This window comes from Euleptes europaea, chromosome 5 (genome assembly GCF_029931775.1).
Source record: "Euleptes europaea isolate rEulEur1 chromosome 5, rEulEur1.hap1, whole genome shotgun sequence".
Classification (NCBI taxonomy): domain Eukaryota; kingdom Metazoa; phylum Chordata; class Lepidosauria; order Squamata; family Sphaerodactylidae; genus Euleptes; species Euleptes europaea.
Window position 1 is genome coordinate 18,722,813 of NC_079316.1, and position 26,561 is coordinate 18,749,373.

The window sequence follows — 26,561 nt, forward strand, 5'->3', positions numbered from 1 at the left end:
GTCCTGACTGTCATTACAGGGGTAATGGCAGGGCTTGCTCCCATCTCATCCACATTTTGCTGGAAACTTCTTGCAATCCAAGAGCTACTGAATGTATTTAGACATCACAAACTGCCCCCCCTCCAAATGATAAGAAAGGTGATTGTAAGCTGGTTTGATTCTCCCTTAAGTGATAGAGAAAGTCAGCATATAAAAACCAACTCTTCTTCTTCTATTCGGGATTGCAACTTTGTTCAGCCTCTGTGAGCAATCCCGAATAGAAAAGGGAGAGTTGGTTTTTATATGCCAACTTTCTCTACCACTTAAGGGAGAATCAGACCAGCTTACAATCACCTTTCCCTTCTCCTCCCCACAACAGACACCCTGTGAGGTAGGTGGGGCTGAGAATGTGTGACTTGCCCAAGGTCACCCAGCTGGCTTCATGTGTAGGAGTGGGGAAACAAATCCAGTTCACCATATTAGCCTCCGCCGCCCATGTGGAGGAGTGGGGAATCAAACCCGGTTCTTCAGATCAGAGTCCACCGCTCCTAACCACTGCTCTTAACTACTACAGCAAGCTGGCTAGGGGGAAATGCAAAGCTACAGATTATTCTGTTCCTGCAAACCAGGGTTCTACAATGCGACCAAAGACTTTAAACCCTGGTTTGTAGGCAACAGAACAAGCTGCAGTTTGCCATTCTGACTAATTTGCACATTGCAAGAAACTATACATTTTCCCAGCATCTGTACTGCATGCAAAGAGTACAGAGAGGGGGAGGGGGGTATAACAACTCCCAGCTCATGGAGCAGCTCCAAATTTTCTTAGGCAGAGAGCAAGAAAGAAATGGCTGCATGGACTAGTTTGTGTTACTCCCTGGCAGCAGTTGCTATTGCCTGCCATTGGAAGAAGCAAGAGCAAGAAAAAGCAGCTGTTGCCAAAGGGGATGTGGGGGGAAGGACCATCATGAAGGCTATAATTATGAACTTCCTTGGCTTTGCCTTTCTCCCACTTGCGCATTACATGACAATTCCGGCATCCCAGAATACATGAGACACCCCCACCTTCCTACAAGCTCCCATAAGTGACATTGTTGCTGGAAAAGGATGTACTTTGGACACTGTGTACAGACTGCGCTGACACATTTGCACGGGCCAAGCCACCACATGCTGAAGTGGTTGGGTGAAGACTGTTCCCAAAACCACACACGATGGATACAACACAGCGGGATCTTTTCCGCACACTGGAGTTACTCCTGATTTTCTTGGGAGTCAATCCACAAGCACTGGAATTGGTTTGGGCAGGGTTCTTCCATATGTCTGCCCTCCCTGTACATTTTTTAGAGCTGTGAAGTCAGTTTATTGTCTTCTACACATGGCTTAAATAACGAGGAATTTCAAGGGAGGGTGCTGTCACAATCAGTGTAGTTATTGGTGGTGTCAGAGCACACCCCTTATTTTTTTAAAAAATGGCCCTAAAATAGCGATATATTGCTGTACCGTTGTAGTAATAGTTTAAGCAGGTTCTCTGAATTCCCAGGTTTTTTTTAAAGTCTCTATTCCCTTTCCTCACAGAGATATAAGGAAAAAGGCATATCTTTGTGAGGGAAAGGGCTAGAGACTTACTTTTTAAAAAATGAAGGCTGGAAATTGAGAGAACCAGTTTATACTACCATCCCAACACTACAGCAATATAGCAAAATTTTAGGGCCAAAAAAAAAAAAAGTCACTCATCTTCGGGTGGAGAGGGAGTGGCTTAACGATGATGACAGTCCAATCATTGAAAGGAGGGCTGGAGGTGGGCATGACAAAGACAACCAATAGAAACATTACACACTAGGAAAAAACCAACTCAAAATCGCCTTCCAGAAATGTATCAGGGTAAAAGTGGGTCTCAAAAGAGCAAAAAAAAAAACAGGGTGGGGTGGGGACCAAAAAAAGCCAAAGCGAAAATTAAAAGCACAAAAATGCATGCAGAAATCAGGGAATAACCTGAAGCAGGACAGGGCCAGAGGCAATTAAAGAAACCTGTGCGGAAAAGTACCAGGTTTACTCATACATGTGCCATCTGGCTTAACTTGCCCATAAAGAGAAAGCAACCAATCCCCATCAGCCGGACATCACCTATTAGAATCAGGCGACGCCCAGATAAAAGAGGTAGTTTCAGAGATTTGTAGGTGAATTGGCCTCTTTTAAAAAATGAAATGTGTGGAGTACACAGTAGTCAAACTGGCATATCATCAACATTCCACTCTGGAAGTCATTGGGGTATGTATATAAATACTTTGGAAACAGCTCTTTTAGCTGGTGAATACGATGGAAAAAACTAGCGGGTAACGGGGAGAGAGAAAAAGGAGGAATGGTAAAATGGTTTAGAACTTTGAATGAAAAAGGAACATAGCACTCAATCCGGGGTGGAGGCAAGGGTGGGAAACAAGAACAGCAAATCCTACAGACACTCCTTAGGTGGTAAAACAAGCACCAAATCATAGCATATGCCCACATCTACCTGTAAATTATTTTGTACTTTCCATCTCTCCCTTTGTCTGATAAGGCCACTTCGTAAGTACAGGTGTAAGGCAAACCATTGCTGTGTCTGTCCCCGTTTAAAAGGCCAGGCGGAGGAGACCACGTGAGCAAAACCGTTCTTGCTTGAATATTCGATACCTTCGGGGAGGAAAACGAAAGAGGCATTAGGATAAATTCTAAGAGGCATATTGGAATCCAAACGTCAATGCACATACATGTATCCTCATGTCTACTCCCCCGACATATCACTAAGAGACAAAAATCTGCCTAGGGGAACAAATAAGGTTATCAGTGGTACACCTAAACTACATGAGATGAATTTATAGTCGTAATCGGGTTGCCCCATTACTACGCAGAGTTTTGCCTCAACCAAAAACCTGAGTCTGAATTGAGGCAGAATTCAGAACAAACCCAGGGCCTGCTGAATTCCAGGGGGTTTCAGACAGTTACCAGGAAGATGGAAAGTGCATGGTCACAGGATCCTGTCCCTCCCACCCCTACCCAAGGTTATACTACTCCCACCTTCTGTGTGTCAAGGAGTCTGGTACAATGAGAGAGCATCATAACACTAATTCCACACCAGAAGCCTTGGAACATCAAGGCTTGGCATGACAATAAGATGCTGCATAGGACATCATCTGCCTTATACTCAGAGGCCTCCATTTTAAGGGGAGGGGCTATACAGCTCTGTGGTAGAGCATTTGCCTTGCATGCAGAAGCTCCCAGGTTCAGTTCCCAGCATCACCAGTTAAAAGGATCAGGCAGTAGGTGAGGTGTGAAACTTCTGAGACTCTGGAGAGCACCTGCCAGTCTGAGTAGACAATGCTGACAATGATGGACCAAGGGTCTGACTCAGTATAAGGCAGCTTCATGTGTTCAAGTGTATGGTGGCACCCCCAACTCTTCACTGTATTTCAAGCGTCTCAGCAGGAACAGAGAGCTGACAATGCTAAGATTTCTTTGCAAATGCCTGAAGCGGATTGCAATTTCCATTCCCGATTACGCAATCCACTCTGGAGTCTGAACAGAATATAACAGGACCACTCCACCCTCCACCAACAGTTTCTGGAGCAGACGAGGCCCATCCTGAGTTCTAATTTTGTGATGCTGACATATCAAGCAAACAAGTTCTGTGCCAAGCTCCGACTCTGTTACCTTTCGCTACAGAAATGACAGCAACGGCGGAGGAGTTAACGTTGATCTCCGCTTTCAGAAGTCAACAGCATTTGAACGTGTTATCAGCAAATGCTGTTAATCTTAGTCTGGCACTAAAACACCCATAATATCTAAAAAATAAATAAATTCTAAACCCTTTTGTTATGTTAACAAGATCCCATCTTTTTTTAAAAAAATTAAAAACCAGTTTTGTAACTAGGCGAAGTTTATCAAACTACGGAGGGATTCGTGTAGCACTAACATTTTTCTGAACTTGCGTAAAGAACAACTGCTTCGGACACCTGGCCTGATTAAAGCTGACATCCAGTTAAGTCAGACAGCTGCAGCAAAAGCTTAGCACCTCAGATGAGAAAGTGCAATTAAAATGCCCCGGGTACCCTAATGGAATGAGATGGTAGCCAAGAACAAAGGTTTTTTTTTTAAAAAAAACCACTGCCTTTTGATATCAATAAGTAAATTTTATACGTCAAAAAGAAGTGAGGAACAGACACATTCAAACTGGATTTCGGGGAGGGGAGAGATAAACCAGCATAACAAACTAAAAGATGGGGATAGTTGTATTTTCTCCCTCTCCAATTCTTTTTATTATGGACACATGCTTGTATAATTGTTTTGCATAAATTCAGACGGGGACTTGGAAGCTAATGTACAGTATCCGGCCAATGTTCTATTGGAATAGTTTCTTTCCTTTATGATCACTACCAAGGACACACGTATCCATGTAGCACATATGGCTAAATGAAAGAAAAAACAACAACCCCAAAAACAAAAACCATCCTGTCCTTCTATGAACTTTAATGATTTGTAGAATCCTAAGATTAAAGGGATAGAGATTCCCACAGCCCCCACAGATGACAATTTTGGGCATGGGTCCAACGCAGAGAACAACAACAGGTGTTTTTTTTTTAAAAAAAAAAACAACTAGGAGAGAGCAGGCCACATTGCTCATTCTGCAAAGAGGATGGATGGAGCTCCCATTTCCTGCTGGAGGAAGGTGAGAAGGTAGGAGGAGGAGGAGGCTGAGTGGTACCCTAGCATTGTCCCGCAGAGCAGCGGCTGACAACCATTGGATCTTGGGGTGGTGGTGCGGCTGCTGTGAAAAAGGCAAATTCCATGCTGGCCATAATTAGACATGGTATAGAGAATAAAACTGCTGATATCATACTGTGTGTGTCTTAAGTGCCGTCAAGTCGCTTCCGACTCATGGCGACCCCATGAATGAAAGTCCTCCAAAATGTCCTATCTTTGACAGCCTTGCAAATTGAGGGCTGTGGCTTCCTTTATTGAGTCAGTCCATCTCTTGTTGGGTGTTCCTCTTTTCCTGCTGCCCTCAACTTTTCCTAGCATGACTGTCTTTTCCAGTGACTCTTGTCGTCTCATGATGTGACCAAAATAAGATAGCCTCAGTTTAGTCATTTTAGCTTCTAGGGTCAGTTCAGGCTTGATTTGATCTATAACCCACTGATTTGTTTTTTTGGCAGTCCGTGGTATCTGTAACACTCTCCTCCAACACCACATTTCAAAGGAATCTATTTTCTTCCTATCAGCTTTCTTCACTGTCCAGCTTTCACACCCATACATAGTAATAGGAAATACGATGGCATGAATTAATCTAGTCTTGGTGGCCAGTGACACATCCTTACACTACAAAATCTTTTCTAGCTCCTTCATGGCTGCCCTTCCCAGTCTCTGCCCTTGTACAAATCTATGGCGAGACCATACTTGGAATACTGTGTGCAGTTCTGGTCACCACACCTTAAAAAAGGATATTGCAGATCTTGAGAAGGTGCAGAAAAGAGCAACCAAAAGGATCAGGGGGCTAGAGTTAAAACGCTTAGGGCTGTTTAGCTTCGAAAGAAGGTGATTAAGGGGAGACATGATAGAGGTCTATAAAATTAGGCATGGTATGGAGAGTGGATAGGGAGCTTTTCTCCCTCTCTCATAATACTAGAATGCGGGGTCAAAGTTATCATGGTACCAAGTCACAGTTGCAATACCTATGGTACCTCTCCTCTTGCCATTCTGTTTAATGTGTATATTAGACTTTTGAGCAAGATGGTTTGGAGCTTTGGGGTAGAATGTCATCAATATGCTGATAGCACCAAGCTGTTTATTTCTCTGACTAACTACTGGGAGATGAATGGGCAGGATTCCCATGGTCTGAAGGATAGCAAACTGAAACAGAATCCAGACAAGATAGAAATTATTCTGGATGTAAGGCTGATGTTCTGGAGGGTTCTGTAACCCCCCACCGATGTTTCTGCCCTCTGTTACAGGCTTCTGACAGTGTTCATGTCAGTGTCCAGCAGAAGTCTCCCTCCCCTTTACACTACAAATCAGACAGACTGGTTCAATCCTTTTTGGTTCAATTTTTTCATTAAATGCTCTTTCATTTTTTTCCTATGTTATGTTTCTCTTATAACTAGTAGATTCTTTTATAACTAGTAGATTCTTTTCTAGCAGTTACATCTTCTGTCAGGTTGGTAGTCACCATAGAAAGGGCCTCCTCAGTGGTAGCTCCCAGATTGTGGAATCGGGGTTTGGAGATTCAGGATCTTGGCCCTTTCAAGCAAGCTTAAAAAAAATGCTTATTCAAGACCATGAGATTTATAGATAGTGTCTGCTGTGTTTTACCGATTGCTGTATGAATTAGTTTGTCTTATCCTCTCAATCAGTTTGCTTTATTGTATACCCAAATTTTAGTTTTGTTCTCAATCCTGAAAAGTGTTTTTATTGAAAAAGCAGACTATAAATCTTCTATATAATATAGAAATCTGTAAAACAATATAGAGATCAGTAATTTTACATTACTTTTTGTGCAAGGCTGTCTGACGTGGTGTGCACATGGGTAAACGTTAGACAGCAGCATGCAATATACAGTTACTACTGGCAGGAATCCCAAGCAGCCATATTACTCACATATGTGCTGAAGTCACAAGTTAAGCATGTGGGTCATCTCTGACGAATGCATATAAAACCTTTATACCAGACTGCCCTATTACATAATCATCGCATACCAAACACATGGAAAGGCAAAGCTACAAATAGTATGTTAGGGACGCTGGCTGGAGAGTTTGACATTGTTTACGGGGGTTATTTCTGTACTCACTCTAACTGTAAAGACAAGTGACTAAGGCTGCAATCCTGAAGGGGGGCGCGAAGCTCCTTAGGAGCCAGCATGACCTTGCGCCGGTTTAAGTGTCCCTTTTGCCCAGGATAAGGGGCACTTACACCGTCCTGGGGGCAAGCACGCTGGCGTCAGGGAGCCGCGGAGCTGAGCTGGCCCCCACCACCAGCGCAGCCATGTTGGCAGGGAATTTTGGGAAGGGAAAGCCCATGGCAGCATGGGGGGCATTCCTGGGGGTGGAGCTGCCCCCAGGCAGCTTTCTAACCCCTTTCACTCCGGGAACCCCTTGCACTGCGGCGTTGCTGTGCCATCTTTTTGATGGCGCAGCCCCATTGATGGCAATGGGATTTTCTTGTTAGCAATTTGTTTAATGTTTTAAATCTTTTTTTGGTGGCCAGGAAGCCTCTCACCAGGTAGTGAGGCTGCGACGCTCCCAGCCACCACATATCTAACCCCCCCTTCAGGAATGGGCTGCCTGGGTCTGGATCCCACAGACTTCAGCAGCAGCAAATAAATGTCGAGGACTCTTCGTTCAACTGGACTTGTGAAGGGGAAGTAGGACAAGCTGTTAATGCAGCGAGCAGAAGATGCCTTAGTGACCAGGCTAGGGCAAGAGGCTGTCTCTACTCATGCAGGGATGGCCAATTCAGAGGCTTCGTGCAGCCATCAGCGACAGGTTGGACATCTACCAATGCAAAATCTAAAGTATTTCCCCTCTTTTGTGGGGGGGGGGGGGAAACCATACAACATGTATGTCAAGTTGCCCTGTTGTGCAAAGCACCCTCCCCTCATCACCTTTGAATCACATACCTGCGGTTTCTCAATCCCGGAAAGAATGTCTTGAACCCTTTTTGTTTCCGTGTCGCATTCTGTGCAAAAAAAGAAGAGATGCAAACATTTACCATTGTGCAGAGGAAAGAGTGTCAGCTAAATTCAAAATCCACCCAAGTTGGAATTCACGTTGTCCAAACCGTGCTGTGGTTCTAACCCTGGGTTTCTAACCTTGGTTAAGCGTTTCTAACCCTGGTTAAGGGATGAAGAGCAGACTGCGAGTTCAGAGGCTATCCAACCCTTCAACACAAACGTCCCATGTGGTTTACAGCTTACGCTAGTGCTGACCTCACTCTTAATCAGAGTTTGTGGTGAACCAGTTTTGAAACCAGGTTGAACGAGACCTGACATCAAGGTTTTAGAGCAAATTAGCATTAACTGTTGCATCCAACAGCTAGTGCCAACCGGATAACAAAGAAACCCCACCTAATAACGATTGTTTTAATCACATATGGCACATCGGACTAATGATAAATTTCACACATTATCAAAGATCTATAAGGAATAACTGGCAGAACTCAGAAAAAATTACTGAACAAGGGTCATTATTTATCATGTTTTGGAATGATAAAGTTAGTGATAAAATTTTGTCTTTTGCATTCTATTAATTACTATAATTGGCAATCTAAGTATATTGCTTGAATTATTACCTGGTATATATCTAAACTTTGCAAGATCTGAGCAAGGCTGTCAAAGATAGGACATTTTGGAGGACATTGATTCATAGGGTTGCCATGAGTCGGAAGCGACTTGATGGCACTTAACACACACACACATATTTATAGTCTGCTTATCTCATTGAATCTGCTGGTATGTATATTCATCGTGTATAGTCATAATTTACAGTTAATCTTATGCAAGATACGTAGATTGATTTGTTCACATTTTGCTTGTCTCACTGATAATCAAGATAATAATAATAAATGTTTCTTTTTTTAAAAAAAGATAGTGTTTGGGCTGTACCACTTCTGAGAGTATATTCCCACCCACCCTCAAATATTTGAATGCTGCTCCACATAACAACGTTCCTCCACACAGCAATCTTGCATATTAGGAAGGCCAGACTGTAACCTGATGGAAATTTTTCTATGAGGAGTGTTTTATTTTTATGAATTTTGATCACACAATCTCCCCTGGAAGTTTGAACTGGTGCAGTCCCAATACAGGTTTACTGTCTCAGTGTGAATCATGCCAAACTGCAGGTTGGCAAAAACAATCGCTAGGGGAGACAATAATTCCATATTGGCCTCTCCCTAATTCTAAGCTTTGCTCATGTCTGATGCAGTCAGCTGACGCCACCCCTCTGTGTGGCTGGGGGTTCTTTCATGTATGGATGGCTTGGTCATTGAGTCCAAGGGCAAAAACGCAGAGTTGCTTTAGCCTCCTTTATTCCCTGTTTCAGCCAGGAAAATCATGCATTCGATCCTGGCTGAATCCTGGCTGAAACAGGGAATAAAGGGGGCTAAAGCGACCACGCGTTTTCGCCCCAAGAAGCAAATTCCTTGTTATTTGCAAATTTAAGAGTTTCCTTTCCTTTCCTTAGAATTTCATTGATCCATTGATCTTGAGCAGCATAATTTTAGATCTAATGTTTGAGGGATATAAGGACTGAAATAAATCTTGCCACTGACAATGTAGCCTTGAGATCCCTGTCACTTAATAAAAAAGCCACTGTGTCAGACACAGAGGCATTAGATTTATATGTTAAAAGGGGAAAGATATAACATTATCTAAGTTCCTCCTAAAAGCAGCATTCCAAAAGGGCATGAGCTAATGAATAGAGCCATGAATGAATAGCTGATGGTGTGCAAGAAGAGTGGAAGTTAAGAAAAAGACTGTGCTAGTCCGTCTATGTTGAGAGCCAGCATGGTATAGTGGTTAAGAGTGGTGGACTCTAATCTGGAGAACTGGGTTCGATTCCCCACTCCTCCACATGAAGCCTGCTGGGTGACCTTGGGCCAGTCACAATTATCTCAGACTTCTCTCAGTCCACACAGAAGCACGCAATGGTAAACCACCTCTGAACATCTCTTGCCTTGAAAACCCTACGGGGTTGCCAAAAGTCAGCTGCGACTTGCTGGCACACACACACAGTCATTCTATCCCCACTTGCGTTTTTGCATATTCTTTGTGCAACCAATTTCTGGGCACTATAATTCACAGAGGGGATGCTGCTGGGTGTTGCACAAAACCTTGTGCAAATGGAAGAGCGTCAAGTCTGTTCTTGTTTCCACTTGTGCACTGCTAGATCCAAGCCGAGGGAAGGCAGGACAAGCCTAAGGACCACTTAGGGGAAAATCCATGGTCTGAACCAAGTCTGCAAATCAAACTGCATCCCCTTCTGGGTGCCTTGTGGTGTAAAAGCGTAAGAACCTTTGCCTTTGGTCAGACATACCACCCCCTGCTGAGGAAGGAGCCATCTACCCCTTCCAGACCACTGCTAATAAATTGACCCACATGACACAGGAGTACATGAAAACAAAATTCTGCTTTGTTTATTTAGTCTGCTAAATGATTTGCGTTGCTGCATTACAGATGGGGAAGAAGGCTCTACAACAAAACAGACGTTCAACAGCGTTACAAAAAACATAAATGCTTCTAACCCACCTGCTGTGCGCATTACACACTTTAATCTATCAAACGACTATTATGGGTTGGAGGAAACAATTCCCTTTTGGCTAAGGCTTTTCTCTGCTAGGGAAAGTTTTAATGCAAAAGGAGCCACTGGCCACAGAAGCTGACACATTACCTTTCATAACTTTACGCACTGTGTTTTCCAGTGGAGGCAGCCTGTATGCTTAGCTGCTAGTTATCAAGCAATGAACATGCATGTATGAATCAGTCCCAGAGGACACTTGCCCAGTCCATCTGAAGCCTAGTTGTCACGAACAGCTTATGAGGTGGTAAACCCATACCTGGGCCACCCCAGTTTAGGTGAGGCCCAGGTAAAGGAATGTTCCCCCACCAGGGAAAAACCCACATCACTACACATATTATCACCATGGAGAAGACCCTTAGTGAACTCTATTTTTCTTTGAGAAGGAACATTTTTACATGGCGCAGGGTTCATTATGCGAATCTCCACCTACAGTGGTACAGCTCTGCTCTTTAAGAGAAACAGCATCAAGGAGGAGGAAGAGGAAGAAGAAGAAGAGGAGGAGGAGGAGGAGGAGTTGGCTTTTATATGTTGGATTCCTCTAACAACTTAAGGAAGAATGAAACCGACTTGCAATCGCCTTCCCTTCCTCTCCCCACACTACCTTGTGAGGTAGGTGGGGCTGAGAGAGTTCGGAGAGAACTGTGACTAACCCAAGATCACCCAGCTGGCTTCATATTGAGGAGTGGGGAAACCAACCCGGAACACCAGATTAGAGTCCGTCGCTCGTGGGGAATCAAACCCGGTTCTCCAGATCAGACTCCGCCGCTCCAAACCACCGCTCTTAACCACTACACCACACTGGCTCAAGGAACAAGATGTGTAACCAACTCCTTTTTAAGTTCAAAAAAGGAGCATGCAAGCAGGTAAAAGGACTGAAGCTTCAAAGTCAACGGCAGTGAATATGCACAGACACAAATAAAACAGGAAGAGAATCACGTCAATACAGTTTAACCTTTTCAAACTGGGGGAAATTATTCACACTTGTTTATTTGGTACTTCTTTTAACGGCCTGTTGTTTTTTTTGGACTGATAACTTCTTGTAACTGTAAGCCGCCTCAAGTAGGACTCTGACAAAGAGGCCCAGAAATTTCTTAAATAAATAAATAACTCTAAAACAAAGACTTCCCTAGGACTGAAAGCAGTCTTAGGCCATTTATTCATGGAAGGTTTTGCATTGGATTTGCCACTCTTTAGATGCACTTTTTCCCCATCCATATTCTCAAAACTCAACAATAAGCCGCCATGCAGAGTTTTGAGAATTCAGATGGGGAAAATTTGCATCTAGAGTGACAAATCCAATGCAAAACCTTCCATGAATAAATGGCCTTACTCTCACAGACTCCCCTGCTAGACAGATGCTTGTGAAGGGAAGAAGAAGGGGAGGTGGTTGCAGAGATTGCGGGTGGCCCAACCGAGGGACGGAGACCAGATTCCAGAGGCATGAATTCACACAAGATAAGACGCAGTTGAAGCACAGCTTGCGCTTTGTTGGAAAAGCCGCATGACTGACTTTTGGACAGGATCATGCCAAGAGGCTGGACAATTACTGTGAGTGTACTGGCCGACCAACAGCTTCTGGCCTGCAGCCATACTGCCTCTTGAAAGGGTCAGAGCCATGGGCGAAAAGAAAAAATGCATTTGGAGGCGCATCTTCAGAAGCGGAGGCATATCTTTTAACCATACACCAGAATGGCTATAACCTTCTGGGGAGGAGGTGATACTTTCCAATATATTTTTTTTAAAGCCACTTTTATCCTTACTAGGATTAGTATTTGTGAGATTATCTATTACTCACACCCCCAGAGAAGCCAGCCGTTTTTAAAATTTCTCCATCTACCCTGTACAGAAGAATGACTCAGTGGAACAGGCTTCCTCGGGAGGTGGTAAGCTCTCCTTCCCTGGAGGTTTTTAAGCAGAGGCTAGATGGCCATCTATCTGCAATGCTGATTCTATGACCTTAGGCAGTTCATGAGAGGGAGGGCATCTTGGCCATCTTCTGGGCATGGAGTAGGGGGTCACTGGGGGTGTGGGGGGGAAGTAGTTGTGAAATTCCTGCATTGTGCAGGGGGTTGGACTAGATGACTCTGGTGGTCCCCTTCCAACTCTATGATTCTGTGCTCATTCAGAGCACGGATACCCTCCGGCCAGGATGGGTAATTCTGGAATATGACTCTATCAGGACAAACTAACTAGCCCAGCGGTACCCAATGTAAAGTGGCAACACACAATTATCCACTCCTAGCATAGGCCAATAGATATGGTTTGCGAGGTTCCTCTTCGCCACCGGTGGGAGGTTTTTTCGGCGGATCCAGAGGAGGGCAGGGTTTGGGGAGGGAAGGGACTTCAATGCCACAGAGTCCAATTGCCAAAGGGGCATTTTCCCAGGTGAATTAATCTCTATCGGCTGGAGATCAGTTATAATAGCAGATCTCCAGCTAGTACCTGGAGGTTGGCGACCCTAGTGACAGGGTCTAAATCAGGGGTCCCCAACGTGGTACCCATGGACGCCATGGCACCCACTGACACTTTTCCTGGTGCCCATGAAGTGTTCTCAGGTGTGGCTTTTGCCCGCTAAATTGGCCACTGGAGATTTGATCGGTTGTGAACATTTTAAAAAACGTAGCTTTGGCGACAGCTGCCAATATATCACAAAAATCTTCACCATGTGACTGAAGGTAAGCTGTGGCAGCCATGTTGTGGCTGCGCCCACCACGCTGTGTCAGAACTGCAAAGGTGCCCGCCAGTTCAAAAATGTTGGGGATCTCTGACCTAAATCATTCACAGTTTTTTTGTGCTCAGGGCATACAGTTTGGGGATTATTGCCATTATTTATCGACTTCATGGCCAAACAAGAATAAGAAGGCAAGCCTTAATTAAGAAGACCTTGAAGGCCATTGATGACTGCAGTCTTTGTGAAAAGTAAACCACCCGAACAAGAACAAAATGATTGACTGCTGCAAAACTGGGCACGCTCTCCTAAAAGGAGGACCCAGATTAATATTTGGCGTGAGCAAAATCCTTGGAGCTCATGAGAGCTCTGTTGGGAATGAGCGACTTAAGAGGCCTCCTATAACTCCACCAAACTGACAAAGGCATACGAGGCCAAAATATCTTGATCCTGTAATTCTTGGCCCTTGGATGCCTGCCTATTTCCTAGATCGCTGGAACGCAAAAAGGAGAGAGTCACCGTCCTTGCTCAGGGCTACATTAGAGAGAGACAGAAAGACTTGGCTGAAGAATGACTGAATATGGTTACCTCTTTGGGAAGCAAAGAAGGCTGCACTGGTAGGCAGGAGAAGAGGGTGCAAGGGAGAGCGGTTTATTTGACGTTTCAGATCCCAATGCGTTTCATGATATGCTCCGTCAGAGGATCTCAAACAGAAACTTCTCTGGTTTTCACCTTGGACAAATCTTTTTTTCTCCTCCCTCTTTGGGATCAGAGACTTCACTGAAATGGTCAGTCAACTGCAATTTTCTTTGGATGGTAGGAAAAAACAGGGTGATTGTTCAGCAGGTGGCAAGGGCTCCAAGCAGTTTTTGGAGCATGAACGTAACAGTCATTCATCAGATTCTGTCTACCTGCAGACAGAGGCACCCAACAGCCGTCCCGAGCAGCTACAGTGGAGAGGCAGCATAGAAACTCAGAGCAGGAAGGGGTCATCTAATTCAAAACCTGCACAACGCAGGAAATTCACAACTACCCCCCACTCCACCCGTGATCCCTGCTTTAAGCCTAGAAGAAGGCAAATAACCTCCAGGATCCCTGGCCAATCTGGCCTGGAGGAAAATTACTTCCTGACCCCCAAAGTGGCGATCGGCATTACCGTGGGCATGTAAGAAAGGGCCACAAGAGCCAAAAACTAACCCTCCCTGCCCTCCCTCTCAGGATCTGCCTAAGTTCACAAATTCAGCATTGCTGTGAGATGACCATCTAGCCTCTGCTTAAAAACCTCCAAAGAAGAAGAGCCCACCACCTCCTGAGGAAGCCTGTTTCACTGAAGAACTGTTCAGTGAAGTTCTTCCCAATGTTAAACCAAAAACCCTTTTGATTTAATTTTGGTTCGAGCTTCTGAGGTAACAGAAAACAACTGCAGAATATTTCCCATTGTGTAATTTAGCATTATTTACAAACATCTCAGGGTCTGGAATTACTTTCTAGTCAATATAGATGAAAACTTGCTGGAAGTTTTGAAGGCAGGGTTTTTTTCTTTAGGAAAAGACAGAAATCAGGAGGGGAAATTGTAATCTATGCAATACTTACTTTCCTATCAAACCTAAATGTCTTTTATTTTATTAATAATATAAATTGCATAATTTATACCTGAAGTTAGCATATAATATATATTATTTATCATATTTAAGGAATTTAAAATTATCCACTTTCCAATTTTTCCATTGGAAAATTCGAAAAAGCCCTCAGACTTTTTCATAGTACATTCCATCTTTGTCTAAGCAGGGAATGTATGTGGGACGTACATTCGGACAAGTCTGTCCTTGACAGCACATTTCCAGAGGAGGATTTCCCCCTCATGCCTTTCATTGGGGGATAAGTCTAGTTTGTTGATCACCCCTTGGTGAGAGGAGAAAGTAAGAGTCTGATGTCCAGATCATGTGAGAACTGGCAGGACTTGATGATTTTTGGTCCACCCCATTCCAGTCCTCTTGGAGACGCTTCAAGAACCAGACAATGTAATCTTTTTTTGTACATCTGCTGCTCTCCGTTCTTCTGTGTCTTTGCGTACTGCCTTACTACTATTAAATTAACTAAAATTGCCGCTACGTACCACCTCTGTGGATTCTGTGATGGGTTTTAATTGTTGTAAGCTTTAATCTTGGTTGAGGAACAGGATATAAATATGCCTTAATTAAATGATAAATGATGCAGTACAACAAAGGCTGAAACTCAGGTGCACAAAAACATCTGTGTTCTTTAACCTGATGTGAGCAATTGAGAATCGTGAAGGAACAGCGACACACAGGGAACTGGATGAAGTTGGATGAGACGGATGGATTTTCCATGGAAAAATCACCACTCGGGGCCAGGAAAACCAAAGTGAAAATGGAATTCTGCCTGTGGTTTCACACATGCCTACTAGGCATTCAGTGCTCTAATTCTGAGCCATGAAAAAAAGTAAACCCAGGCCATGAAATTTGAGTTCACATGCTGGATCAGTAACAGAGACTCCCCTAGGGTCCACGTATAAATTTCCATATAGAAATTTATCGCTCCAGTTGCAAGGATCTGATATTTTCTGAAGCAAAGCTAAACAGATAATAAATCGCTTGGTTTGATTCTGCATCTAGAGACAGAGCAAGCGTTGCATCCCTTTCCCTTTCCTTCACCACGCTACGGCAAAATCTTCATGGTTGTTACATCACCTTAGCTGCCAGAAGCTAAATCTGAAACATTCTAGACCTTAAATCTTTACTGTGTGGACTGGACTTCCTCTCCTTAGAGTGTTTTGCAGCAAGGACGCTGTTTGCCTTTCCTTTATTATTCTTTTATTTCTGTTCTTTATGCTCACATGAACACATGAAGCTGCCTTATACTGAATCAGACCCTTGGTCCGTCAAAGTCAGTATTGTCTACTCAGACTGGCAGTGGCTCTCCGGGGTCTCAGGCAGAGGTCTTTCACATAACCTATTTGCCTAGTCCCTTTAACTGGAGATGCCGAAGATTGAACCTGGGACCTTCTGCATGCCGAGAAGATGCTCTACCACTGAGCCACGACCCCTCCCTGTGGACCAAGAGGTCATGAGCAGACTCTGTTCACCCTTGGTAACAAGATCAGATGAAAATAATAAAGAGTGGTGTAGTATAAATGCCAGACTAGGATCTGGGGAGCCAGATTCAAATGCCCGCTCTGCTGCAGAAGCTTGGCTGGGTGACCTTGAGCCAGTTACACACTTTCAGCCTAACCTACCTCACAGGGTTGTTGCTGTGATGATAAAACAGAGAAGTGGAGAAGGTTCTAAACCACTTTGGGTTCCCATTGGGGAGAAAAGTTGAGTATAAATGATTAAAATAACTTCCCTCCCTGCATATAAAAAAAAAAAACTTTGAACAGTAACTAACCCTTACTTTGACCCCCTTTTAACTCAACGATAACTGCTGCACTCCACTCTGATCACACAATAAGTATTCTAAGGTACAGGAAGTATAAAATAAATATGATGGCTATTTTAGATGTGAAAGGGGAAGGGGACACAGGAGGGTCAGACATATTACCCAGCAGGGAGTAAATACATATAACTGCTTTATACACACACACAAATACACATCAGACGTCCGTACCCAAGAGACAGCATGTACTGTGGAGTAGGCAGGCAGCTAGACACACAAGCAGAAGACTAGTAGTTTGGTAGTGCAAAAAGAGATGTTTTCTTGCTGACCTGGGAGAGAATGCAGAAGCTCAGAGAGTTTTATGCCAGCTGGAAGCACAGGACTGGCCCATCCGGTGTAGCCTGATCCCAGGAAGATACACGGCTCTTCCGCAAGCGCCCCCCCCCCAAATCTCAAACTGCCAACTACCTCCCCACTTCAACCAGCACAGAAAGGAGGAAAGTGGAAAGTGGCGCAAATAGCTTCTGGTTTAACAACATGTACATGAAAAGTCTCTTTTAAAAACCCATAGGTCAAAAACCCTCAGGCTACAGTTGCCAACCTCCAGGTAGTTAGTACAAGAATATGCTGAGATATCTGCAAAAACAGTTTGTATTGGAAAACCAAACAAACAATAACAACAAGGTGCTATATACAGAAGTGACAAATCACATCAGTGAAGTGCTATGTACATAAATTGCCATAAGCATATACAGCAATCTAGGGATATATTTTTCGTATCCTAAATGCAGGTAGATGTTCAATGGATGTTCATATTACTGAAGAACAAGATGGAATGCTGGGATACGATACTTTCGGAGTCTTCTTCAGTCCCACATATTTCACCATAAGTGTATGCATTCACTTCAAGTGCACTTCACTGATGTGATTTGTCACTTCTGTATATAGTACCTTGTTGTTATTGTTTGTTTAGTTTTCCAATACAAACTGTTTTTGCAGATATCTCAGCATATTCTTGTACTAATTTCCTAACTTATGGTAACAGTACAGAGATGTTTGTTTTTGTTGGTAACCTCCAGGTAGTAGCTGGAGATCTCCTGCTATTACAACTGACCTCCAGCCTATAGAGATCAGTTCCCCTGGAGAAAATGGCCGCTTTGGCAATTGGACTCTATGGCATTGAAGTCTCTCCCCTCCCCAAACCCCACCCTCCTCAGGCTCCACACCAAAAATCTTCCACCAGTGGTGAAAAGGGACCTGCCAACCCTACCTCAGGCACGTCTCATGGTCCCCCTACTACCTGTTGGATTACAAACATCTGAAGAGCCACCATTATTTATTTTTTTTGCTGCTTTTTGGAAGGGCCTGTTGCTAAAGTAGAAACCAAGGGCATCATGCCTCCTCCTCCCTCGCTTTGCATGCACACATGTGGATCACCGAAATAACAAAGTGACCTCATTCAGCAGCCAAGAGGATCCCTCCGTAACACTCAGCCTTGGTGCATTCCTTATACGATACACCTCTAAGCCACTTGGCCCCTGTTTCCTGTCCCAGCTCTCTGGGTCTGCTGGCTTTGGTGCTGGTAAGGTCATACCTCTGGCTTGCCCTCTTCCTGGTCACATGACTGTGATACCATGTAACGTCCTGCCATGTGCTTGCAGCTCAGCACATCCCATGCTGACACGTAGGAGTTAAAGGTGGGTCCGGGGTATGGAAAGTTTGAAGACCACCAATTTAGAGGTTCCCTCTCCCTCACTGTTTAAAGTCCAGGGATTGGGAGGTATGCTATGTTGATACACACACAAACACAGATGTACCCAATGTCTTCTGAGTAAGTTACATCCACCAAAGGTCAGCTGAGAGTTAGTGGTGAATCAGAAGAGGTGAAGCAGTGAACCTTAGTAACCTGTTTTCTATATTATGGTAGTTTGCATTGTTTCCAGTCCTGTAATCACAGTCCTAATGCATTGTTACTGGATATTTTATGCTGTCTGGTAGAATTATTTTCTAATGCTTTTACAACACCGCCTTCCACCTTCATAACTAACCCACTTTTTGCATTACTGTAGGCCATGTCTTAAAAGGTTTTCTGCTTGTTGCATCGTCACACCCTAAGAGCCAAATTTGTGTGTGCTCTCCTGCTTTTTGGGGAGAGCTTTTTTACATACTCCTGCTTTTTTACATATTCAAATTCTTGTTATCCGTATATTGATTTCTTAACCATCCCAGCTTACAGAAGAGCTTTCTTTTTAGCAAGATTCAATGTATTACCCGCAGCCGTTTTGAGTGGGAGCTATTCGAAAAAGCCCTACTTCGAGCATCTATGTGGATGTGGAAACCATGGAGCATGTCTTATTTTATTGTAGAAGATATAAGCATTTAAGAATACAGCTCATCAATCCATTAATTCCTGATACAGACATGCCTTTAGCTAATAAGCTACAATTTCTGCTGGGTTGTTATGATCCAGCTATCACAGTTCCAGTACCGAAATTTATTTTGGGTTTATTTGAATTTAAGAGCCAGAAGGAAAATTAAAGGAACATATATACATTTAAATAAATTATATAAAATTAAAACTATTTTAAAAATTCTGCCCAGCAGTTTAGTGTGGTTAGCTCACAGCCTATTAAAGGAAGGACAAATTTGTGATATTGATCTAACTTGAACACACTAAAAGTCTGACTGCCTTTGGAGCAACAGTTTATTTCTCTTTTGTAGCATCAACTGTATGGCCTAGTTTGTCCCACTGCAGCTGAAGAGACCTATCAAGATACTTGGGATCTAAGACAATACAATTATCCATTGACGTACGAGGACGTGACATACTTCAGGGTCTATAGCCCCTAGACAAAATAAAGGAAGTTAACATAGCTGATAGGATTCAGTTTCTGAGAGACAAGACTAACAAAACCGAAGTATAAAGCGAAGTCAAGGATGCCAGGATTTGAGATGTTTTGCTCTGGTTTGAAAGTTGAGCTTTGGAATACCAAATTTCCCCCCTGCCCCACGGAATCAGTTACAAAAATAAACCCTCAAAGACCCAAACAACAAATACTCTAGTAACACCCCCTCATTAAACCCCTCTATAACCCACTAATAATTTTTAAACTGTTTCATTGTTTTTTGTACTGTATTAACCTCCATGGCTGGTAACAAATTCCGTACTTCACCACCATTCAGGTCAGACACACAATGAATAAAGTTGACTTTATGCAATAATTGGCGTTGCAACATTTCAAGGATTATAGTATTAGATTTATTATAAATGTTTGTCGACAGACTAAAAAGGGACCCCCTAGCAAGCAACAAGATTTAAAAACAAAAATCAATGTTTTGGGGGGCACCATTTTAAAAGCAAATTTCCCCGCTTCTCTCACAAGAAAGGATGGAGCGTCTCTTGTAGGATGGTGCCCACCGAGCAAGCACACATACACCTGAACAAAGCCAAATGTTTTTCTTCAAAGCTATTTGTTCAGGATGTGGAATGGTATAGTATAGGCCGATCTCATCAGATTTTGGAAGTTAAGCAGGGTCAGTACTTGGAAGGGAGATCTCCAAGGAAGATTCTGCAGAGGAAGGTAATGGCAAACCATCTCTGCTTAATCACTTGCCTTGAAAGCCCTACCAGGGGTTGCTATAAGTCGGCTGTGATGTGACGGCAATTTACACACCCACATTATTTGTTTATATGCAACTGAGTGCACATTCAATTAAGAATGACAATTACTGTTTCTCAACCAGATGACAGAGCCAGTGTGGTGTAGCGGTTAAGAGCGGTGGTTTGGAGTGGTGGACTTTAATCTGGAGAACCAGGTTTGATTCCCCACTCCTTCACATGAGCGGCGGACGCGAATCTGGTGAACCAGGTTGGTTTCCCCACTCCTAGCCAGCTGGGTGACCTTGGGCTAGTCACACACTCTCAGCCCCACCTACTTCACAGGGTGTCTGCTGTGGGGAGGGGAAGGGAAGGTGATTGTAAGCTGGTTTGATTCTCCCTTAAGTAGTAAAGAAAGTTGGCATATAAAAACCAACTCTTCTTCTCATGGTTTCTTCATACTTCAGGAAATTAAGTCCATTGTATCTATGCAGAAAACACAGAGTTGCCAGTTGTGCAAATAAGGACTTTCCCCCCACATGCACAAGACATTGCATGATATTAAAACCAAGACATACAATGTCAAAATGTCACTGAAGGGACAATTGACCCCCTAACAAGATTCAAAGAGGCAGTCAGCAAAACAAGAAAAGAGAGGCAGCTACTGAAGAAGGAATGGTGACCAAAAGAAGTTTGAAAATTAATACCGGGAGTTTGGTGAAGGGGCGTTACTAGAGCATTTGTTATTGGAGTTTTCAAGGGATTATTTTAGCAACTGATTCAGTGGGAAAAGCTTGCCCTGTTTCAACTCTCGACGAGTCTGAGAATAGTTTAGCTCAGCTCTAGTACTCAGTTAAGCAAAAGTGAAATGAGAAGATGTCCCACAGGGCCCTCAGCACCATCAATCAGCTCAAAACAAGGAAGTGGTGCACTGATTGGAGAAAGGTCAGCTGGCACTTCCGTGATAACTCGCACAATCAAAGCATGCATAAAAGCCAGGCCTCGAACAAGGACATCCAACAGCAGAGACCTAAGTGTAGTGGTTAAGAGCGGTGGACTCTAATCTGGAGAACCGGGTTTGATTCCCCATTCCTCCACATGAGCGGTGGACTCTAATCTGGTGAACCAGTTTGGTTTCCCCACTCCTACACATGAAGCCAGCTGGGTGACCTTGGGCGAGTCACAGCTCTCTTCGAGCTCTCTCAGCCCCACCTACCTCACAAGGTGTCTGTTGTGTAGGGTTGCCAGCTCTGGGTTGGGAAATACCTGGAGATTTTGGGGGCGAAGCCTGAGGAGGACTTCAATGCCATAGAGTCCAATTGCCAAAGCGGCCATTTTCACCAGGTGAACTGATCTCTATCGGTTGGAGATCAGTTGTAATAGCAGGAGATCTTGAGCCGCTACCTGGAGGTTGGCAACTTTACTGTTGTGGGGAGAGGAAGGTAAGGAGATTGTAAGCCGGGTTGACTCTCCATAAAAAAAGGTAGAGAAAATTGGCATAAAAAAACCTCCTCCTCCGCTTCTTCCTCTTCCTCTGTTCATTACAATTAGGGCAGGGACTTGCTTGCCTGCTCTCTGCTGCACTACTACTGCGTATGGCCAGAAGGCGGTCTTGCAGTGACCAGCTCCACAGAGTTCAGGAGCTGCAAAGAGCCAAGAAGATTCTTCCTGGTCTTCCTAAGGCAGCTGATTACGGCCTGGCTCCTCCGCCCGACTAACCTGTAGCTAATGCACAGAATGGACTCTGCCTGTTCCCACACATCAGCCTGACCGCATTCCAGCTGTTTTGCGATAGAGTGCGCAAGGCAGCTGGACAACGTGGGCGGGGGGAGAGTCTGAATGACGGCCAGGCACATCAGAGCTCTTGGAGATGACTAAAGGGGCACTCCGGATTGTGACTCTAGTTCACAACTGAACGCCAGCAACGTACAAGGATTAATCCTCATCAAAGGCACAGCACGTTCCTCGGTTTGGGCATCAGCTTTCCAATATTGAAACAATAAATTAAGCTGAGCTGCAGGGAGCTTATCCTTCACATTCAATCACAAATCATGCAGGTTTTCCAGCATAAAAATAAATGTGATGGCCTCTTCCTGAAGAGGAAACGAAGTTACATGACTAACACAATTGCCATGGTATGCAAATGCAGGACGCCATGTTTTCAGTTTGGGAAGCGCATGAGAAGAAAGCAGCGTGCCCCATAATAATCTGAAACAGCAATCTCTATTGCCCCCCCCAGTGAATCATATGACAAAACATTACCAAATGAAGGCATCAGAAAGGCGACTGAACGTATTTTAGCCCAGCCGGCTCTCAGTGGAAGAAGCAAAGATAAAGTCAGACCACTAGAACCTCTCACCAGCTCGTCACGTCCCTTCGTTTTAAAGCTCTTTTTACGAACCAGATGGGTTTTTATGAGGCCTGTAGGACGCCTCCATGCTGGGCTTGGATCAACAACAAATAGAAATGGATTACCCAAAGTCCCATGGGCTGGATTGTTCTGCTACATGCTCCCCGCTTCAAGTGCCCCTCGTTCTAAAGGGACAACTGCCTGAACAGGGAAGAATCTCATGTGCTCTCAAAGTCCTTAATGGCTGAAGAGCGGAGACAATATGAGAAGTCAGAACTTTGGAAAGCAATAAAAACAAACAAGTACAGAGTTTTTTCCCCCCAATGGAAGCAAATGTAGAATAACTCTCATAAGAAGGGTCCACTTAAGTATTAAAGTTAAAGGCATGAAGAAACTTTCTTCTAAATGCATAGTCAAAGTGGGCACGGGGTATGCCAAGGAAATGGTTGGGTGTGTGGCATACAATATTTCTACCTGTCAGCAATCACTCTTCTAACCTGAAGAGTTAATGATCCCTTATTTACTCATGTATTCACTACATTTATACAATGTGTTTCTCCCCAACAGGAGACCCATAAAAACTTACACACTTCTCCTCTCCTTCATTTTATTCTCATAGAAACTGTGTGAGGAAGGTTAGGCTGTCTGCGTTTGACTAGCCCTACGTCCCTCAGCAACCTTCCAGAGCAGAGCGGGGATTCAAATGCTGGGTCTCCCAGCTCCTAGCTCCACACACTAACCATTACACCGTGCTGTTGGTGGGTTTACACAGAATAGCTGTTAATTCCCACTTAATTTAGAAGAGTTTACTTCCATGCATGCAGGCTCAGAATATAGAGCTTAAAGGTATGAGATGGTGGTTTTCCAAACTGTGTTCTCAAGAAGCCTCAGGTTCTTCACAGTGACAGCAGAAACGCTTTCTTCAAAGACCATTCCTGGTGGACCAGCTATCTCCCCCTGCAGAATCAACCCACAGGAGACTTACAGAAGGAGAGCCAGTATGGTGTAGTGGTTAAGAGTGTCAGACTAGTATCTGGGAGACCCAGGTTCGAATCCCCTCTTGTGCCATGGAAGCTTGCTGGGTGACCTTGGGCCAGTCACACACTCTCAGCCTAGCCTACCTAATGGAGCTGTTGTGAGGATAAAATGGAAGAGACAAGAACAATGCAAGCTGCTTTGGTCCCCCATTGGGGAAAAGGTGGGGCACAAATGAATTCAATTACCAGTACCAATTTTAAAGGCATCCTTGGACTCTTCGGCTTAGTTTGTTTAACTGTTAATACGTTTTATTGATGTTAATGATATTTATTTATTGTGAGATACTGTATTTTAACTGATGTAAGCTGCCCCGAGCCTGATCTTCATTGGAAAAGGATGGGTTGAAATCTAATTAAGTATTTAATTAATTAATACATGTTGGGCAGATTTGTAGTTCATAGTAGGTCTTAGTGAGATGCAAGGGCCTAGCAGGGAAAAAGGCACGTGGTTTTGTTGTGGACTAGTCTATGCAGGAGAAGTTATCTGAAGACACAGGGAAAAATTACGCTGGGCCCACTGAACAACTCTCTGAGAGATGTTTCCGCTACCATGTGTCTTTGCTCTCTTGAATTACAACAAACACAACATTCTTCCGCCCTTGCAGAAATCTTTTATGGAACAGGGGAAAGGATTAAATATACATACAGAGGAAAAAATGTGTCACAAACTTCAGGTTCCCACAAGGAACAAAGTTCATGGTTGCTCCAACAGCAGCTGCTTTATGCAAATTGTTTGAATTGCAAGCCCTAAAGCTAATTAAAATATCTCCGCTGTAAACATGGCAAAGTTCTACCCACCCATTCCCTTTTCTTTCCACAGCAGAAAAGGAAGCTGTACAGCTAGACAGACACTTAGCGGCTGGCTACAGAAAAGTATTTACTATCTCCACAGCCCCTCCGTTCCAGCGAGGTGACCTCAGAGCAACGGCCTTGAAAACTGGATGCCTTAAGCACAGTTCCAGGTTTGCAGATGTGCCAGCCACAACACAATCTGCTTTCTCAGAATTTCTTCCAGATTCCTAGAGGCCTTGACAATCTCAAAGACTGGCAGAAACATTTATTGGTCATGCACAGCACAGCATCCGGTGTGCCCTTTTCCCTTTTAAATTCCTAAGCTATACCAATTACAGTTTTAAAATCCTTCTAAAAAAATCAAGGCAAAATATATTTGCTACGCTACTGCTCCACTCCTCCCTCAACTTGAGTTCATTCACAAGTTGAGAACAATGGACCCCTTGGGGGGGGAGGAGGAGGAGGAGGAGGAGGAGGAGGAGGAGGAGAAGGAGAAGGAGAAGGAGAAGAAGAAGGAGAAGGAGGAGGAGGAGAAGAAGAAGAAGAAGAAGAAAGAGTCGGTTTTTATATGCCAACTTTCTCTACCACTTAAGGAAGAATCAAACCGGCTTACAATCACCTTCCCTTCTCTGTGACTAGCCCAAGTCACCCAGCTGGCTTCATGTGTAGGAGTGGGGAAACCATCCCAGGTCACCAGATTAGCATCCGCCACTCATGTGGAGGAGTGGGGAATCAAACCTGGTTCTCCAGATTAGAGTCCAACGCTCCAAACCATCGCTCTTAACCACTACACCACGCTGGAAAAGATGCTCCTTTTCTGCCCTGAAACACTCTTCCCCCAAGACATTCATTCCAAAGAGAACTAAAGGTGAAAGAAACCTCTACAAACAATGCCATTAAATATAAACCCTTTATATCTGACTGTCCAAGGATATAGGTATGACCACTGAGGAAGGTCTACTCAGGCCAAAACGCATCTGGTCAAGCACTGGTCATTTACATTGTTTGTATATCAACTGTGCATAAGAATTTTATAACTGATTTTTATATGTAGCCTGTACAGCCGCTCTGAGCCCAGCATTTGCAGGAGAGGGCAGGCTAGAAGTCCAATAAAATAATAAAATAACTAATAATAACATTCCCTGTGTTTTTAGCAATTTTACTGGGTACACCTTGCAATAAACGTAATTATTTTGTTATATTGTAGAGTTTGTAGCTCAACCTTTGAAGCTCTGTCTACATTATTTGAGTGTTTTTTTCTCTTTTTTATTGTTTTAAGCCAATCAGACAAGCCCGAAATTAGGAGGAAAAACAGGTTACTTCTGTGTGCGACAGGCAAGCAGAGGAATGCAAGGATAGTCAGGCCATGTGAGTTTTGGGTTTATTTTCCTTCACCCCCTTTGTTACAACTGCAGAAAAGCAGCACTGGAAACAACTGTTCCTCCTCTAATATTGGCTGAAGATCTGAGCACATTCTTGGTATGACCACAACACAGCTGACCCTTCGAGAGGGCTAAATGGAATTGCCTTGGTAAAATGCCATGACAGATCCGTGAGGTAAAATGACAGATCTGCGAGGTAAAATGCCATGAAAAGATTTGTGAGGTAAAATGACAGATTGTTGGGGTAAAATACCATGACAGATCCGTGACAGATGTTGGATATCCTTGATCCCCTAAACTTTGTGTCTCACAAAGGGGAACAACAGATGTACCCCTTGACATGCCGTTACTGCTGTCTGGTTTTGACAGAATGACACATTAAAACAACAATACGGAAGACACCTAAAATAGATAAAAGGCAACCTTGGGCTGGTGAGCTTTTCCTTTCAGCACCAGTCCTTTCTTCTCACTATAAACACCATCATGGCTCACTTGGACCCTTCCTGTCTAAAGCCAGCACACCGGAACTAGCTCTGAATATAACGAAGTAGAAAGCACAAAGCTAGTCGGTGTTTTTGAACGTGTCTAAGTGGAGAGCAGCTACGCCTACGAAGCCAAGAATGTAAGCGGCGCAGCTCCCTGTCCAAAGGGCACCGCAGCCATGACATCATGGTGGTCTCAGAGCAAGCTGCTCCCTCTGCTTCAGTGTACCATCACCTAAAAAGAAGGTCCCAGGTTCAATCTTCGGCATCTCCAGTTAAAGGGACTGGGCAAGTAGGTGATGTGAAAGGCCTCAACCTGAGACCCTGGAGAGCCGCTGCCGGTCTGAGTAGACAATACTGACTTTGATGGACCGAGGGTCTGATTCAGTAGAAGGCAGCTTTATGTGTTCAATATTGTGGTGGCAAAATGACCGACCAACTTCCTGACTTTTGGAAGGAATTACTGAAGTAAGGTATATTTCGGCTTTCCTCCACAGCCTGGGCGGCTTTTGCATATGCGTAGGAAGGGGGCTCGACAGGTGGGAAGGAGAGGAGAGA

General features: G+C 44.0%; 1 protein-coding gene across 1 annotated transcript in view; it reads right to left on the minus strand.

The window, feature by feature from the left end:
* Positions 1 to 26,561, minus strand: part of FNDC3B (fibronectin type III domain containing 3B) — a 327,633-nt gene that overhangs the window by 85,800 nt on the left and 215,272 nt on the right. The window contains exons 7-8 of the mRNA XM_056849976.1: positions 7,619 to 7,677; positions 2,486 to 2,643 (exon numbers count right to left, since the gene is read on the minus strand). Coding sequence (XP_056705954.1) covers positions 2,486 to 2,643; positions 7,619 to 7,677 — 217 coding nt within the window. The remainder of the gene's footprint in view (positions 1 to 2,485; positions 2,644 to 7,618; positions 7,678 to 26,561) is intronic.